This window comes from Pleurodeles waltl, chromosome 6 (assembly GCF_031143425.1).
Source record: "Pleurodeles waltl isolate 20211129_DDA chromosome 6, aPleWal1.hap1.20221129, whole genome shotgun sequence".
NCBI lineage: Eukaryota > Metazoa > Chordata > Amphibia > Caudata > Salamandridae > Pleurodeles > Pleurodeles waltl.
This window is the reverse complement of record NC_090445.1, coordinates 1,420,576,721-1,420,595,457: the sequence shown is the minus strand read 5'-3', so window position 1 is coordinate 1,420,595,457 and position 18,737 is coordinate 1,420,576,721. Positions and strand designations below refer to the sequence as shown.

The following is an 18,737-nucleotide window of genomic DNA, read 5'->3' as shown; positions in this document are numbered from 1 at the left end:
GATGCATTTTGGAGTCACAAGATCGAGGTGCTCCTCCTCGGTGATACTGTGCATGGACATGGAGTCCTTTGTTAGATTGTTTTCTCTCCGCCGTCAGGTTCGGACGTGTATTCTTTGCTCTGTCTTCAACTTGCTCTGGTCCAAGACTTTCTTTCAGTCTATCTTTTATTCAGCAGTATTGTTATTTTGCTTGCGTTTTCCATCATCCGTTTGTACTTTCCAGTTCGTTGGGTCCAGTGCTGAACGAACAACCTGTGGGGTGGGCCCCAGGCTTCTTCACCCAGGCCTCTACCTCCTCCTGATCAACCACATTTACCACCTTCGGTTCACCTTTGTTTTTAGGGGAATACTTAGCAGACACACATCCAGACACAGACTTGTGGTACTCTTATTATCCAGATCCTATTGGTAACATAGGTTCAGACTTCCATCCTGCACGACCCTCTCCTCCAGAGGATACTACTAACTACCAACAGGCTTAGATGTTCAAGCTTCAAGCCCGAAGTTCAACAAGTGGTACTTATAGCCTCATTGACAAGAAGCATCTCTTTGGTCCTCAAATTGACTCCACAATTGAGAAATTAAAGAAAGATGCGGACACCGCAAAGGACATGAGGGCTGTTCAGTCACAAACACACAAGGAGTTTTTTCATTTCATAACATACTGAGAAGGAAATAGAACATCAATAACCTCTGACCCAAACACCTCCCAAACCAAACAAGCATCAGCCTGTTACTCTTGAGGTTATTTCAGAGGGACATATAGAGGCAACAATTTTAGAGGCAGGGGTAAGAGCACTGCCACCCGTGGCTCACCCTCTTCAAGCAAACACTGACTATATACATCTTCCCAAACCTCACACCACACCGGTAGGGTGCTGCCATCGGTATTAATACATGCAATGGACAGACATAACATTGGACCAGTGGGTCCACTCCGTTATTCAACATGGTTATTGTCTGGACCTTACTTTCACACCTCCAAACATTGCCCCTCGCGCACACAGGTTATCTCAGGTACATTTCGCCCTTTTAAAAGAAGTAGTACAGTCTCTACTCAAAGGGGTCATAGAACCTGTCCCATTACAGTATCGGAGAACAGAAGTATACTTTCTATACTTTCTCATATCGAAAAAGGACGGCTCACTCAGACTTATACTGGATCTCAGACCCCTCTTCAGGACACTATTCCACTCTTTCAACAAGGCAACTTCATGACGACTCTAGATGTAAAGAAATCCTACTTCCACATTCCCATTCACCCTGCACACCTCAAATACCTAAGATTTGTGGTCTCAGGAAAATATTATTTGTTCAGAGTTCTCCCTTTTGGAGTCATAACTGCTCCCAGAGTATTTACCAAGTGCCTAGCCACTGTCGCAGTGCATCACAGAAGACAGAAAATACATGTGTTCCCTTACCTAGACAACTTTCACATGAAAGCTAGTACACTTACAGCAGTTTCAGTTCCACACTCAAACCACAGTAAACCTTCTTCACAAATTAGGGTTCACAATCAACTTTATCAAATCCCACCTAAAACCTCTTCAAATTCAGCCGTATCTTGGAGCCATTCTCAATGCGCAGCTGGAGTTAGCATATCCCAATCCAGCCCCTAAGCTGGAACATCTTCTTCCTCCATTTCAGGAGAATCACACTTACACAGTCAAGGCTGTCATGCATCTCATAGGGATGATGGCATCCTGTATTACCATTGTCCCTTATGTCAGATGATTCTGCATGCGTCCACTGCAGCAATGTCTGACTCGTCAGTGGTCTCAGTCACAGGTTCACCTTCACGATTTAGCGTTGTTAGACCGCCAAACTTACTTCTCTGCAATAGTGGAACTCCACCAACCTATTAACAGGGCGGCCTTTTTGAGATCCTGTGTCTCAGCTCATTCTGACCCTGGATGCATCCCTGACGGTTTGGGGTGCACATATTTAGAACTTCACAGTCCAAGGCATCTGGGATCTCAGTCACCAATCCATAATCTGTATCTTCAAGTAGTAGCTCTAGCCCTGAGAGCTTTCCTTCGTCACCTGTTGCGCGAAGTTGTCTTAGTCCGGATGGGCACCATGACAGTAAAGTATTATCTACAAAAACAGGTGGGGGGGCACGGTCATTCCAGCTAGCACAACTTGCACAAACAGTGTGGAAGTGGGCTCATCTCCATCGCATTCACCTACTGCCAGATTATTTCCCTGGAACGGACAATGAGTTTGCAGACCTGCTCAGCAGGATGCATCAAGGAGTCCACGAATGGGATCTCTACCCACAAGTCCTTCAAAAATACTTCCAAAAGTGGGCAACTACTCATAGACCTTTTCGCCACAGTCAAAAACGCAAAATGCCCAAGCTTCACGTCTAGGTACCCTCACTCTCTGTCGAAGGGCAATGCTGTATGGATGAATTGGTCAGGGTTATTTGCCTACACTTTTCCACCTCTTCCCCCTCATTCCTTTTCTGTTTGAGAAACTCCGACAGACATCTCTCACTGTGATCCTGGTACTTCCTATGTGGGCACGTCAGCCATGGTTCACAACACTCCGGGACCTCTCGCAGGTTCCCCTTGAGAAGCTCCCCAACGGGCCGGACCTTCCTACCAAGGACAGATGAGACACCCAGACCCCAAGTCACTCAACCTTGCGATATGGCTCCTGAAGACATAGAGTTTGGTTACCTCTAATTATCTTCTGAATGTGTGGAGATTCTTAACAAAGCTCGTAAGCCAACAACTAGAGCATGTTATGCAGCAAAATGGAAACGTTTTGTTTTTCACTGCCAGTCCAAAAACACTGACTCCATTAAAGCATCTGTCCAAGATATTGGTTACTATTCGCTTCACTTGCAAAAAGCAAACTTGGCTTGCACTTCAAACCTATTACATCTTAGACCCATGGTTGTGTATTTACAAAACAGACAACATACTTCTATGTTCAGAATCCCAGTCATTAAAACTGTCATGGAAGGACTTAAAAGAGTAATTCCATGTGGACTACCCCCAGTCCCATCCTGGAATATTAATATTGTACTCACTAGGCTCATGGGCCCTCCTTTTGGGCCACTTCATCCATATCCTGTTCAGTTCCTCTCTTGGAAAGTGTCTCTTTTAGTCACTATTTAATCCCTCAGGTAGGTGAGCTCTAAGCATTAACTTTAGAAGAACCTTTCTTTCAAATAAAGGAACACAGGATGGTCCTTCGTACAAACCCAAGGTTCTTACTAAAAGTAGTTTCTAAATTCCACATCAATCAATCCATTGAGTTACCGCTCTTCTTTCCGCAGCCTGACTCAGTGGCAGAAAGAGCACTCCACACTTACGATGTCAAAAGGGCACTCGTATTACATCAACAGGACTAAAGAATTTAGGAAAACAAAACAGCTTTTTGTTGCTTTTTCTGTACCGCATAGAGAGTCATGCAATCTCAAAAAGTGGCACAGCAAATGTGGATCGTTAAGTGCATATAAACTTGTTATGCTAAAGCAAAAAGACAGCTGCCATTAACTCCTACAGCATATTCCACTAGGAAGAAAGCTGCCACTATGGTGTTATTGGAAAGCATACCTTTAGCTGACATTTGTAGAGCAGCTACTTGGTCTACACTGCATACTTTCACAAAGCATTATGGTGTAGATGTATTAGCACGTCAGCAAACAAATGTAGGACAGGCTGTCCTAACAACACTTTTCCAGACAACTGCAACTCCCACAGGCTAGCCACCGCTTTTATTGAGGGACTGCTTTAAAGTCAATGCAGAGCATTTGTATCTACAGCCATACATGCCATTGAACAGAAAATGCTACTTAACCAGTAGACATCTGTTTGTGGCATATAATGCTGTAGATTCACATGCACCCTTTCTCCTCCTCAGATGCCTGTGGCTGTTTCAGTTACCTTATAATTGTATGAATGTGTACAATATGTAAATACTCTTGCATGGACATCTCTTTCTCTATACTTCTCCTATACTCTCTCACCCGCTTGCGGAAAAACAATCTAGCAAAGGACTCCATGTCCTTGCGCAGTATCAGCAAGAATGAGGAGCCACTCAATCCTGTGACTCGAAAATGCTTCTAGAAGAAAAACAACTTGTAGCACTCCGAACCTAACACTAGATGGCAGAAGTATGCAGAGCATGTGAATCTACAGCACTACATGCCACAAACGGATGTCTGGTGGCTAAGTGACATTTTCAATTCTTCCTTCGTTTTAGGTTAAAAACATAATTTATTCTGGTTAGCACCATGAATAGCTGTTGCTAGGTACATTTGATAACGCTTAAGTGGGCGGGAGGCTTACATTTTGACAAATTTTATTAAGCTTTTAAGCAGATGAACCTTGTTTATGGAAATGCACATTGACCACAGATTAAATGCCACAGAGCTCCTGATAGCTTGACAATTTGTTGCAAACTTAAAAAAATACAAATCATTGTAACTAAAGTGTGGCAGTTTGTTTATACTGAAATTATTTCCGTTCCGCAATTGTCAGATAATCGCTTCATTGTATCGTACTTTAAAAAACATACTTTTCAATGAGGATGTGTTTAAAATTAACTGTAGTGAATATAACCTTTTATAATGTCCCTGAAGGGATGCTTTGGTTTTCATTGCCACCGTTGAAAGCTTATACTTCTAGCAGGTAGGTCGCTTCCTCCTCACCTCCGCTACTGCCAGCTACCTTCTTGATTTGGAATCCTTATTTTCTATTTTTTCCTGTAGATTTTGGATCCTTGTCGCCGCTGCTTTCCCACGGCCACGCCCCCCTCCCTCCACCTCAAGTCTCCGTTCCGTTTCTTTCCTTCCCCTGTGGTTTCCCCCCTCGGAGCCCTGCTGCCCCCCCCCCCCCGCCATTGGTCAAGCGCCCCCCTCCTCCCAGCCTCCACTCCCTCCCACCTCCCCTCTTATACCGGCCGCAGCGCGGTGAATGTAGCAACCTTTGACCCCGCTTCTAGCAGGTAGGTCGCTTTCTCCTCACCTCTGCTACTGCCAGCTGCTTTCTTGATTTGAATTCCTTATTTTCTATTTTTTCCTGTGTATTTTGGATCCTCGTCGCTGACGCGTCCCCGCCCCCTCTCCTCCCTCCCTCCACCTCGAGTCTCCGTTCCGTTTCTTTCCTTCCCCTGTGGTTTCCTGCCTCGGAGCCCTGCTGTCCCGCCCCCGTGTACTTCCATTGGTCAAGCCACCCCTCCTCCCAGCTGCCACTCCCTCCCACCTCCCCTCTAATGCCGGCTGCAGCGCGGTGAAGGTATCAACCTTTGACCCTGCTTCTAGCAGGTAGGTCGCTTCCTTCTCAACTCCGCTACTGCCAGCTGCCTTCTTGATTTGGAATCCTTATTTTCTATTTTTTACTGTGTATTTTGGATCCTCGTCGTCGCTGCGTCCCTGCGGCCCGCCCCCCCCTCCACCTCGAGTCTTCGTTCCATTTCTTTCCTTCCCCTGTGGTTTCCCGCCTCTGAGCCCTGCTGCCCCACTCCCCGCCCTTCCATTGGTCAAGCCCCCCCTCCTCCCAACTGCCACTCCCTCCCACCTCCCCACTTATGCCGAACGCACCGCTGGCGTGCCAAATGCTAGCCTGTCGGTGCCCGTCCGTGCCAAGATCGCTCCCAGCGCCAGCCCCCCAGGCCAACACGCCCCCGCGCCACCAATCACCATTATACTGCAGAAGAACTCCACGCCCTCAATCCAGGACACTCCTCTATCTGCTTCCAGTCCACACTGATGCGCACCAAAGGACCCTTCTCCTGCAAAGCCTGCAACTTCACCTGCAGCCTAACCTCCAAATCAAAACAACAGACAGCCGCCTAAGATGCATCCTGCTTAACACCCGCTTGTCCACAAACATGCAATTCAACTCTGGGACCTACTGACCACATACTCACCCGACGTCGCATTCCTCACTGAAACCTGGATGAACTCGGCCTCGGAACCAGCCGTAGCCATGCCAGAAAACTACAAGATCACCAGAAGAGACCGCAGCAACAGACCAGGAGGAGGAATTCGCCATAGTCCACAAAAACACCATAAGAGTCTCCACCAACTCCCACGACACCATCAAATCCACCGAGCACCTTCACTTCAAAATTCACATCAACGCCAACAACACACTCGGAGGAACACTGGTCTACAGACCCCCTGGCCCTAGACCGCAGTTCTGCGCCGACATCGCCAACACCATCAGCTCCCAAGCCCTCGCCTCAACGGACTACATCCTCCTAGGCAACCTGAACTTCCACCTAGAAAATAACAACGATAGCAACACTACCAACCTAATCAACAACCTCGGCCTCAAGCAACTCGTCACTTCACCCACCCACTCCGCAGGCCACACACTCGATCCCATCTTCTCAGCCAGCAACCACGTCTCCTTCAGCCACACCACTGAACTCAGCTGGACAGACCACCACTGCATCCACTTCTACCAGAAACCAGTCACTCACCACCCCCACACACAACCCCCCAGACGCAACTGGAGCAACATATCAACGGATCAACTGATTTCCACTCTCACCCTGGCCCCACGCCCCTGGAACCCAACACAGCCACCACCAACCTGCATCGCTGGATAGAAGACTGGGCCAACACCCTCGCAATGCTCCAAAAAACCTCAAACACCCGCCACAGAATCAAGGCCAGCTGGTTCACCCCAGACCTACAGGAATCCAAACGGCTATGTCTCAGAATGGAAAAAACCTGGCACCTTGATCCTACCAACTCCAACCACATTGCTTTCAAGGATGCCCTACGCAATCATCACCATCTGATCCGCACCACCAAAAGGACCCACTTCAAAAACCGCATTGACACCAACGCTCACAACAGTAAAGAGCTCTTCGGCATCATCAAAGAGCTCTCCACTCCCAGGACCTGCTCAAACGAACCCCTGCCATCACAGGAGTTCTGCAACTCACTCTCAACCCACTTCCTTCGAAAGATAGAAGAAATCCACAACAGCTTCAAGCCCCAGACCCACCAGGTGACTACAAACACCCACGATCCCAACGCTCCAAGCAATACCCACTTCCTCCACACCTGGACCCCCATCAACATAGAAGACACCACCAACACCATGGCCTCCATCCACTCCGGATCACCATTGGACCCCTGCCCACACCATATCATCAGTAAAGCAAACATCATCATCGCTCCCCAACTCTGCAACACCATCAACAGTTCCTTCGAGTCAGCAACCTTCCCAGAGAGATGGAAGCACGCAGAAATCAACGCCCTGCTGAAAAAAACAAAGGCAGACCCAGACGACCCCAAGAACTACCGGCAATCTCCCTCCTCCCCTTCCCAGCCAAGGTCATCGAAAAAATCGTGAACACCCAACTATCCCGATTCCTGGAAGACAGCAAGGTACTCGACACCTCCCAATCCGGATTCCGCAAAAACCACAGCACCGAGACTGCACTCATTGCTGCCACAGACGACATCAGGACCATGCTCGACGAAGGAGAAACAGCAGCACTCATCCTCCTGGACCTCTCCGCAGCTTTCGACACGGCATGTGATCACACACTCCGCACACGCCTCCACAGCGCTGGAATCCGCAACAAGGCACTCCACTGGATCTCGTCATTTCTCACGGGCTGAACCCAGAGAGTCCGCCTCCCACCATTCTTGTCAGAAGCCTCCAGAATCATCTGTGGCGTCCCCCAAAGATTTTCGCTCAGCCCCACACTCTTCGACGTTTACATGGCCCCTTTGCCAACATCGCCCGAACCCACCACATCAACATAGTTTCCTACGCAGACGACACTCCGCTCATCCTCTCCCTCACGAAAGACACTAAAACTGCAAAGAACAACCTCCACAACTGACTTCACGCCATCACCAGCTGGATGGAATCAAGCCACCTCAAGTTAAACACTGACAAGACAGAAATACTCATCTTTGGCACCAACCCTTCAGCTTGGAACGACTCCTGGTGGCCCACCTCCCTAGGATCCGCACCCTCACCCACCACCCACACACGCAACCTGGGATTCATCTTGGACTCCACACTCAGCATGACTCAGCAGGTCAGTGCCATCTCCTCTTCCTGCTACAACACTCTCCGCATGCTCTGTAGTGGATTCCCGTCGAAACCAGGAAAACTGTCACCCACGTCCTGGTCAGCAGCCGATTGGACTACGGAAACGCCCTGTATGCACGAATAACAACCAAACTCCAAACAAAGCTGCAAAGAATCCAGAACGCATCTGCCCGCCTCATTCTAGACGTCCCACGCCACAACCACATCTTTCCCCACCTCAGAGACCTACACTGGCTACCAGTATCAAAGAGGATCACCTTCAAACTTCTCATCCACGCACACAAAGCCCTCCACAACACAGGTCCAGCCTAGCTCAACGACCGACTCACCTTCCACACCCCCACCAGCAACCTTCGCTCCGCCAGCCTCGCCCTCGCCTCTATCCTCTGCATCCGTCTCACCACCGCTGGAGGAAGATCCTTCTCTCACCTAGCCGCCAAGGCCTGGAACTCCCTAGCGCTCCACCTTTGCCAGACCCAAGACCTCTTGACATTCAGGAAACGCCTCAAGACATGGCTATACGACCAGTAGCTTCCCCCCCCTCCCCCAGCACCTTGAGACCCTAACGTGTGAGTAGTGCGCTCTATAAATCCTCTGATTGATTGATTGATACTGAAAAACAACACCTCCTAAAACTATACATTTAAAAACTAACACTGCTTTCAAGCTCGAAGAATTGCATTTCTACACTAGTTACTGTAAGAAAGGGCCACTAATAAGGTGGAATTGTTAGGTGGAATGTGAGATTTGAGGAGATCACACAGCAACTATAATTGAACAAACATCCTTGGCTGCTTTTGGATGACTGGTAGAGTTATCTGCATAAATCATCCAGATCTAATCATATTCAGTATCTCCGGTATATGTCCTCTTTATTTGTGACATTGTTGCGCGACTATTTCTGACTGCTGCAATTGATGTATTGTTTCATATTGGTTTTATGGTGTCTGAATGTACTCTCCCTGCACTGCTTAATGGATTTTGGGCTTTTTGCATGGTTGACTAACCATGTTGAGTAAAAACAAAAAAAGATATGTAAATGATTGTCATATTCAATTGACTGCTCATTAATTGATGTTTTATTATTTTCTAGGAACTTTCCATAAGCATAAATTGCAAGATGGAAGATCCGCTGCATGCTTAGATTAGAGCAAGCACTAGGACAGCAGAAATCAAATGCACCAAGCTTGAGAAGGCAGCTTAGTGCGATTGATGACATAAATTCCTTCAGGGTGTTGGCTGACATGTCACCTTACTGCTACCAGATACTCGGCACTTGAAGAAGATTCTTACCGACTGTGTCTGGAAAGCAGGCATACGTGAGCAGAAGTTGCGGCTGTCGAAGGATTGCTCAATTCACTTTCTGCTCAGCCTTGAAGGATAACACACAAAAAGACTTTTCCTGTTCCTCTCGTAAAGCAAGGCTCCTGTGTACTTTATAAGTAGTTTGTAAATTCAGGGGTTTCAAGATGGTTGCTGCAGTCAACTAAAGTATTTTTACCACACGTTGAATCTTGCCAAGCTGTCTTTTTCTAGTAGTTCTGTTCAAAGAGCTAAACAAAACCAGGTATGTTCCCTTCATATTTGTAAGATTTCCCATTGTTAGAGATGTGAGAAGCACGATTAAATGGGTTTTGGGCACGAATAGAGCCCGTTTTCTCATTTTTTTACATACAAATAAAAATAGATTCTGGACCCATTTATGAGATTAGGTCTGTGTTTCATAGCAAAGGTTATTCTTCCAGCTGTTGGATAACTCCCACGTTGAAATAGACACATGAAAAGATTATATCAGAGGTCCTACATTTTAGAATTCATTTGTAGATTACCTGAATACAACAGATTTGGCCAACGTTTCAAAACAACGTTTCCATACGACTATTTTTTTTTTCTTTGTCTGTTTCAGTTTGAGCTGTTGGATAATGACCTTGTTTCATTTACACTTCCCAATATGTTCTGGATTTACAGTTAAAGTAATCTACCTCTTAAAATGTAGTTTAAACCTTGTTTGTTGAATTTGTGCCACTTTAATGCATTAACTTTCACTATCATTCCCATGTTGTTACATTTCTTTTATGGGGACTTTTATGTTGAAATATTGTACAAAGCATTTGTAGTAAGTAAAAATATTTAAAGTTATTTAAATTGTTTTGGACACTTAATTGTATTATGTAATTTACATTTTACAATATGTTCTTTTGGGGGATTGTTCATCCGGAGAGTGGCTCTGTACTGCAGTTTGCTGTTAGTTCTGTTACTGTTTCTTCTGCTGACAACTGATTAAATGAAAATTCAGATTGAAAAATTAAAATTTGCAATTTGACATAAACTACGTTTTCATTGCTTTAAATATTACATCATTGACAGGTACATTTTAGGTATTCAGCAATGCACCTTTTTGTCTGCATGATGATAAATATTGTGCACCTGTCTGATCTGTAAAATAATTATTTTATGCTGTTGCAAGCACTTAATGACCACATAAATGTGGCTACCATGATATATTTTATATTATTGTAACCAATAAAAGAAATGTTATTTAAAAAAAAGAAAGCTAAAATCTTAAAATTTTGTACATCAGTAGAATGCATACATTCCAGTAATCTTGTATCACATTTTCTCGATGCTCCAATGGAATTTTATGTGGCAAGATCCAAGGACTTATCCTTTCATAAGCTGTTTTCATACACAGATTTAATACCTATCCAACCTGCTTTGCAGAACAAGACATCAGGATGCGCTTTTGACTTTGTAGAAATAGTTAGCTAGCATAGAGGAAAGATACTGGAAGACAAGTTTTATGTTTGTATATTTCTTTAAATCCTGTTAAGATTGTGTTGTTGTTTGCTGCTTCCCTTGCAGGAGAATTCATAACTGCTCACCTGTGTTTATTTATTAATATTCAGGGCAAATTCAACCCAGGATGACCAGCCTTTTAAATCTTTGCGCTCAGAGTAGCGTATATTGAGAAATATTTATGTACTCCCCCTGCACATGGCCATCAGCTAAAAAGCCAGCACTTCCATCAGTTAGCTCAATATCTAGTAGCTCAATTTTGGCAACATAGTAAATTGGACATGAAACATCCTTATGACATTGGATTGTCTTGACTTTGGTCTCACACATGACAGCGAGCAGTATCTAAAGAGGTCTGAACAACATATCTGTTGACTTTGAGATTGTGGTCATACTATAGTGAATATCAGTGCTACCAATTTTCAATCCCACTTCCTCATCAGAGTGAGATTCCTCTTGACTATTGAGGGTTATTCTTTCAAGCATTGGTATGTGCCTCAGTGTAGCCTGACACAGATTAAGACACTATTGACATTTCTGCTTAAAAGTATTCGTGTGGAAGAACAATGAGTGGGTGATTTCAACTCCGAGTCCTGTAGTGAGGAACATCTTTTCACTCCATAAAATTACATTGTGATTAATGCTTATCAACTGTAGAATTACAACAGAAACCCCCCACCAAATTAAGAACACGATTTTCCATCAATTTCATCCATTGTTTACTGATGGTGACATAAGAGGTCACCTAGTAGATAGTCGGATCCAGTCATTGCTACACTTTAAACACCTATCTTGATTATTTACTTTACAGCACACCGTCATATGTAGTGCAAGAGTTAGGAATATGGCCCAGGTATTGGCAGGGCCCAGTTGAACACCAGCGCCTCCGAGCCTTGACTGGGTGTGGGCCACAGGGCAAGCACCCACCTCTGTGATGCTATGTTCCCCATGTCATTTTTCAACTTTCCAAAGTGTCGCTATCCAGGAAGTTGTGTTGCGGTTTATGTCTGCATGCAGGGTGCTGGTCCCTGATTGGGCTGTTGGGGTTCCAGGGCATGACTTTTTTCTTCACACTGGCAGTTTGGGTGCGCAGGGTGAGCCCTGTCTCTGTGATGACAAGCGGAGCAGCAGCGCTCGAGTAGAGCACAGGAGCACTGAGCTAAGGCAGAAAGGCAATGTGCAAAGTAGTCCCTTCTTACTGGGCAATCATGTGTGCAAATCATATGACTTTCCTACACATGGTCAATTCCAAGATGAAAGATGAGTTAAGTAGAGCCTCTTGTGAATCCCGAAGTAAGATGACGTCTGCACTTCCTTTTTCATCTTCCTGGAGGTTTTATTTTCTATGTTTGCCCAATATAAAAGGAAGTGTACCGTTATTGCCTGTGTTGCTGTGTGGTCATTTTTCAGTGTGTTAGTTACCTTTTGCCTACTAATTTTGTCCTTCATTTTTTTCCCAAGGCAGGCCTAGGATTGTTTCTGTTTGGATTCCCCAAGCCTTCAACGATTGCATTTGTGGTCCTTTTCATCAATTTCTCGCACTTACTGCCTGGTAATCCCCGCAGTTTCCTGTTTTGTTGTCTCCCTGATTTTTTTATTTTTATTATTCCAGTGTTTTCCTCTCTGTGCGACCTATGCAGAAAAACACCTGTCATTTCAAATGATGAAGTATGGATCGTCCACTATGTCCTGCTCTTGAAAGGTTGAGTTGCCAGTGATCCCAGCATTCTAAAACAGTGAATTCCGTGTCACCACTCTGCATCAGCAATGACCAGAACTCCTAACAATTACATTTGGAGAATGCTACAGTCCAGCAGGCCATTGCTTCTAGACTCTACAGCAGTCTGGTTGTTGGCCCTCATGTTCCTTTGTTTTCGGGTGATAGAGTCGTAATAAAGTAATTACTTAGCTCCATTTTGTCTTTTGACCCAAACTTTTTGCCCATGATTGCCCACGTTTTAGGAGCAGCCTTAGCTTGTACGTATCGCTAATATACTCTGAATAGCCTTGTCTGAAAGGCTACTTGCATGTTTTTTGGCACAATTTCCAAAGATTTTTAATTTCTAGATTGGGAATGTTCAGCTCAAAATTATCTCTGTTACTTTCAGCAGTAAAGTATATGTTTTGACATATAAAACCTATGGATAATTCTGAAGGATAATTCTAACTTCAAATTCCTAACATTTAGAATATATCCCGTATGCCAGACTGGATCCGGAAGTTCTTGCATAGGTGCTCCTGTGCCTGATAGGGGGTGCCAAGCTCTCTACGTTGGCCTTGTCGCGCCTCAGAAGTGACAGTGGATCCGCATGTGTGCGCCATCCCTGCATGTCAACTGCAGTTCCTTTCTTTCTGTGCGTTCGGGCACGGATCTGTAGTTCTTTTCCTTTTTTCATCAATTTGATAAGTCAATCCGTGAAAGCAAAGCTGTACATCAAAAGAACCCAGGCAAGTGTAGCTCTAGTTCTGAGTTGAGGGCCCTGACCCATTCCCACTCTTGAGACTGAATCTACAACAAGTCCTTTTCATGGTTGAAGTCATCTGGTAAGGCCAGATCGAAGTGAAAGCACAAGAAGGCGAAGCATAACTCAACCATATCTTGCCACTCTCCATCTTAAAAGAAAAGTCATGAGGTGCAACTTACTCTTGTGACTACTTTCATTTGAGCAGCGATCCCACAGTTAATCTGGATGCACCTGAGTTCCCAAAACCATCAGCAACAGCACAGCAAGTCTAGATCTTTTAAGAAGTACATGATGTGTGCTTTTGCCCCTCTTGCAGCTGACTATGGCATGCCTTGCACCCCAAAGGTCCACACGGGCCTCCAGTTGGGATACTACTGGTGGATTAGTCCTCAGTGCTGTCTGATCTGCCAGAACCCACCCCAGGTTCTGTGCCGACTTCCATTTTGGCTCCAAGACCTGCAGTGGTCTCTCTGTAGTCCGTGCCAGTCCCAGCGTCTCTAACAGTCCTGACCCCAGTGTCTGACCCTGATCTGGATCCGTCTCAGTCACACCCAAGGTTTGACTCCAGTCCTGCACATACGGTTCTTATACAGACTCATTCAGACAAAAGACTCCCTCTACCAAAGAGCAGTCCTCAGTTGCTCCACTAGTTTTTCGGTTCCCATTTAACAAGAGTATGCCATTACTTAGAGATGACAGTAGTGAAGCTGAGGACTGCTTGCCCCCCATCCTCCTCCATCCCCACATTTTGATAGTTTATACATGGATTTGCAGGATGCTAGTGGGCTTGATACTTTCCCTGATACAGTGTTGAATTCCCCTTTTATGCGGCCAATGGAAAAGAGTGCTTCCTTTGCTATAGTCATCAGATATGCTGCTGAGGTCCTTGATCTACAACTGCCTTCAGTTGAAGTGAAAACAAATGTACTTAAGGTCTGCAGCCTGGTCTACTGTCTTATGAGCTCTTGCTACCATTCAACAAAACCCTAATTGATACAGTTATGGCACTTGGTCAAACATAGTCTTACAGCTCTTTGTCGAAACCTTGTTCTTGCCCCCCAATAAACAGACTGGCCACAGACCGGCGCCTGACGACCCTAATTTTCTTACACAGCATCCTACTCCTCAGAGTTTGGTGGTCCAAGCTTCAACCAGCGAGGGTGAATCCTAAGTTGTTCCCCATGACGCCCCACAAAAGGGAGACAAAAAGGATTGAGGTGTTAGAGAAATGTTTGTTTTCTTTGGTCATCCTAACCTTGAGGTCAGTCAATGCAAGTTGACTACAAGGCCATTATAGGCATCCCCTCTGTGCATGGCCAGCAAGATTTTGCCAGGTGTCCTGTAAGAATTTAGGGACTTCTTGGCTCAAACCACTCAAGATGGTCACGATGCTCCAAAATATGTGATTCAGGCTGGTCTGCATAAAACAGATTGCTTGGGGCGAGCGGTGGGCACAACTGTGGTGTTCCATCACAGAGCATGAATGTCATCCACAGGCTTTTCTGGAGATCTGCAGGTATTAATTATAGATATGCCTTTTGCTGGATCATACCTTTTTGGTGAAAAGTCTTTCTGACTGGTCTTTTCTTCTGCCAACATCAGAGTACCTACCCATCTTACTACAGGAGGTGAGAGCTCTACTGTCCAAAGGAACCATTGAGAGTGTTCCTGATGCAGAAATAGGGACAGAATTGTACTCACTCTATATCCTTGTGCTGAAAAAGGAAGGAGGACTTAATCCTACTCTTGATATTTGCCCTCTAAACTACTTCCAGATGAAGGATAAATTCAAAATGGTTGGGTTTTGTTGGTTGTGAGTGTATGGTAGCCTTTGACCGGCAAGATGCGTACTTTCATGTGCTTGTTCTGCAGTCCAAGGTTTGTTAGGGGCATTTTAAGTTTGCAGTTACTCCCTTTAGCCTTACCAGTTTCCCTCGCATGGCCATAAACGTGATGTCTGTGCTCACCGCACATTTTCAGAGGTTGTAGTTACCAGTTACCAGCTACCTCAATGACTTACTCACCGCAGTCTGTCGTAAAACACCTCCAGGTTACAGCGAGCCTCCTGACGTGAAGGGTTTTCGATCAAGAGCAGAAGTCGCACCAGCCTCCTTGTAAAGACGCTTTTTTATGAGTCAAGGACATTTATACCATGATCCTGATGTTTCAGCCTCTGCCCTGGATCTCAGAGAGAGCTGCTGTGAGTTGTTTTCCTTAGCCTCTTAGCTACATGCATTCTGCTGGTCCACTTCAACAGGTGACATATGCAGGCTCTACAGTAGCATCGTCGCAGTGGGGCTAGCACCTAGGAAGCCTGTTGGGTGTAATCTAGGTTTTGGATGAGACTGCCAAAGTTCTGCAGTGGTGGGTGCCTATGCATAACATGACCAGTGTCAGACATCTTCCCCTTTCCCCACCCAGAACTGATGGTAGTAACTGATGCATCACTGCTGGGTTGAGGAGGTCATCTGGGAGAGGTGAAGATTAAAGAACTTCATTGGAAATCCTTCTTCACATCAATCTGTTGGGGATGTGGGGACACTCATATGACTTTAAAGGCCTTCCTTCAGTCCATCAAGAGAAGGCTGATGCAGGTTATCACCGACAACACCACCGCAATGTGGTACTGCAGCAAGCAGGCAGAGTGGGGTCCATAGTCCTAATATTAATGATCATGAATCACTTGGCAAGATCTTTAAACGCAAGGGTGAATGAGCTCAGTCAGCACACTTGCATCAGAAATGGCAGTTTCCCCACACATTGTTGCAGGGTACACTGCTGAGAACTCTGGCTGAATCTTTTTGCCATTGTACATGCAGTGCTAAAAGCTTATGGGTTTTGGAGTTCCCAAGAACATTATCTGCAGGAGATTCACTTTACAGTGGATCACAGGTAGCTCCTGTATGCTTTCTGCCTCTCCTGTTCCAAGTTCTGAAGAAGATAAGAAATGACTTGGCCTAAGCCATTGAAATGCCTCTGGATTTGGCCAGGAGGGTGTGATACCCAGAACATTTGATAGAGACTTCTAACCACAAACTTCTTCACCTGTTAAGGGGTACCTCTGTGTACCCGGCAGGTGGCAAAGGTACTGCTCCACACTGATGCCATTCCATTCCAGAAATGACATGCACAGCCAATAGAGGCACCACTCATTTGCACTGAAGTCAGCTCCTTCCTTTTGGCACCACCACAAGCGGATTCAGAGCTATTTCTCATCTTTTTGACACAGCTTTTTTTTCAAAATATTACAGTGTGCAATCACCTCCCTAAACACCTAGTTTTAAATCCTGTAAGGGCTGTTGCAGACAAATGTCTGTGACAGATCCTATTCAGATTTGCCTGTGGTGCCTGAGGTCGAGGCAAGGCTCTTTAAGGCCTACTGTGACTGACTGGCAATGAACTTGAAGGCCACACGAGACCGCAAGGTGAAACTGTCACCAAGTACCAAAGACACCATATCAAGAATGATCCAAGTCGAAGGGTCGGTCCTGTTCCCAATCTAGAAGTCGCATGAGTCATCCTGGAGTTTGTTGTTGTCACGCTGAAAGTTTTTGGGTAAGTTGAAGAAGAAAAAACAAAAAATCTGAGCAGGACTCTGCCCTTTCCCACTCACATACTCCTAGGAAGGCGCAAGGGTGTCTCCATGCTTCTTGATCTCACTCTCAAAGTTGATGGACATCAAAGCACAGGAGTACCACAGGCGGGTTCGACTTTGGTGCCAGTTAGACCTTCCGAATCCACCCCTCAGCCTGGTCTGACTCTGCCTTGGGAACCATTCTGGTTTCTAGAACCTTGACACCAATGCCAACTCCATTGATGCCAGAAGATGAGGTGCCCATCGTGCTCTCTGACTCAGAGTGTGCGCTGATACGACCTGTACTGACAGCCATGCTCAGTTTCCTTTGAGGCACCACCTGCCCCACTTGACTTTCCACCCCCACATGGAAGGACACATACGTTGCATTCCTTATTTGGCACAGATTCGTACAGTGATTATGATGCAGGTGATTTAATTGGTTGACCTTACGAGGAGGAAAATTGGTATGTTGACCTTCAAGAAGTAATGGCCTTGATATCTTCCCTGAGTCGGGACTCCTCTCGTCCCCAGTCCTACCACTGAGGATAGCGCTTCTTACACCACGGTCATGCAGAGGTCAAAACTAATGTTGTAACAGAAGTGTTCCAGCTGGAGCAAACATCTACTTAGTGCCTCTTGCCCTTTAATGAGGCACTTACAGATACCCTTTTGGGGACCTAACGCCAAACCTTGCTCTGGCCCCTCAGTCAGTTGCCAGATTGCAGCATGCCACTTCCCTGCCCTGGACGACCATGCTTTTTTGTCTCAGCAGCCCTCTCTTGAAAGCTTGGTGGTGCAGGAGCCTACAAGTCAGACAAAACTGAATACCTTTCTGACTACTCCTGCAACTATGGTGTCCCAACAAGTAGACCTTTGGAAAGAGGGCATTTTCTTCCACCAGCTTGGCCCTCTGATCTGTGAATGCCAGCTGCCTCCTGGGACACTAATGCCATGCTATTTAGGATTCTGTGACTCAAGTCCTCCCAGGTGTCTCAGAAGACTTCTGACCTGTGCTAACCCTTGAAATACAGACTGTTGTGATGTGGCCAAGTTCGCAATTCATTGTGGCTTGGACACCACCCATTCTATTGGTAGAATAATTGGCACCAGCATTGACATTCTCCGTCGCACCAGGCTGTGGTTCACTGGTTTTTCAGACAATGTCAATTGCCCCTTATGGACATGCCCTCTGACTGCACTTGCCTGATTAAAAACAAGGGAGATTCTGCTCTGGATCTGCTGGAGAACAGAGCTGCAGAATACTGCCTTGGCTTATCTGCCCTGCCTAAATAGCCACATCAGCCCTGTTGTTTCCTTTGCAGTTTTTGCAGAAGGTACCCCATACTGGTCATCCAATTTCGCCCCAGCAAGGTGCCCCGCAGTTTTGGTGCTGCAGCACCTACAGCCCCTGCGATCAGGGTCTGCATGCCTTGCTGTTGGTCAGGATCGACCATTCTTGCTAGGTTGGCAGACGATCAGGTCAGATAGGCAAGTCCTTCAGATTGTCCAGAAGGGGTACACCTTGCCCTTCATTGCCTCTCCACCTTTGTTTCGACCATCCCCACAGCAACTGTTGGAGCACCATCTGTCCGTCTTACGGCAGGAAGTGATAGCTCTTATGGGCAAAGGGGATATCAACAGTGAGCCTGCACCAGAAGTAGGTCGGGTGGTTATTTCTGCTACTGTCTGATGCCGAAGATGGACCAAGGTCTTTAGACCTGCAACATCTTAATACCTTCCTTTGGAAGGAAACACTTAAGATGCTCATACTGGCCCAGGTCTTGGACGCCCTCACCCCTAGAGACTGGATGGTTGCGTTGGACCTTCAGACGTCTATTTCCATATACCCATCCTGCA

At 45.9% G+C, this 18,737-nt stretch overlaps 1 protein-coding gene across 5 annotated transcripts in view; it reads left to right on the top strand.

Annotated features, from left to right (window-relative positions):
- The window catches only part of PRDM2 (PR/SET domain 2), a 501,039-nt gene extending 490,668 nt beyond the window's left edge, over window positions 1–10,371 (top strand). For all 5 annotated transcript variants that reach the window (XM_069240785.1, XM_069240786.1, XM_069240787.1 and 2 more), the window contains one exon: window positions 9,136–10,371. In XM_069240785.1, coding sequence (XP_069096886.1) covers window positions 9,136–9,148 — 13 coding nt within the window. In that variant the 3' untranslated portion in view covers window positions 9,149–10,371. The remainder of the gene's footprint in view (window positions 1–9,135) is intronic.
- The last annotated feature ends 8,366 nt before the right edge of the window (window positions 10,372–18,737 follow it).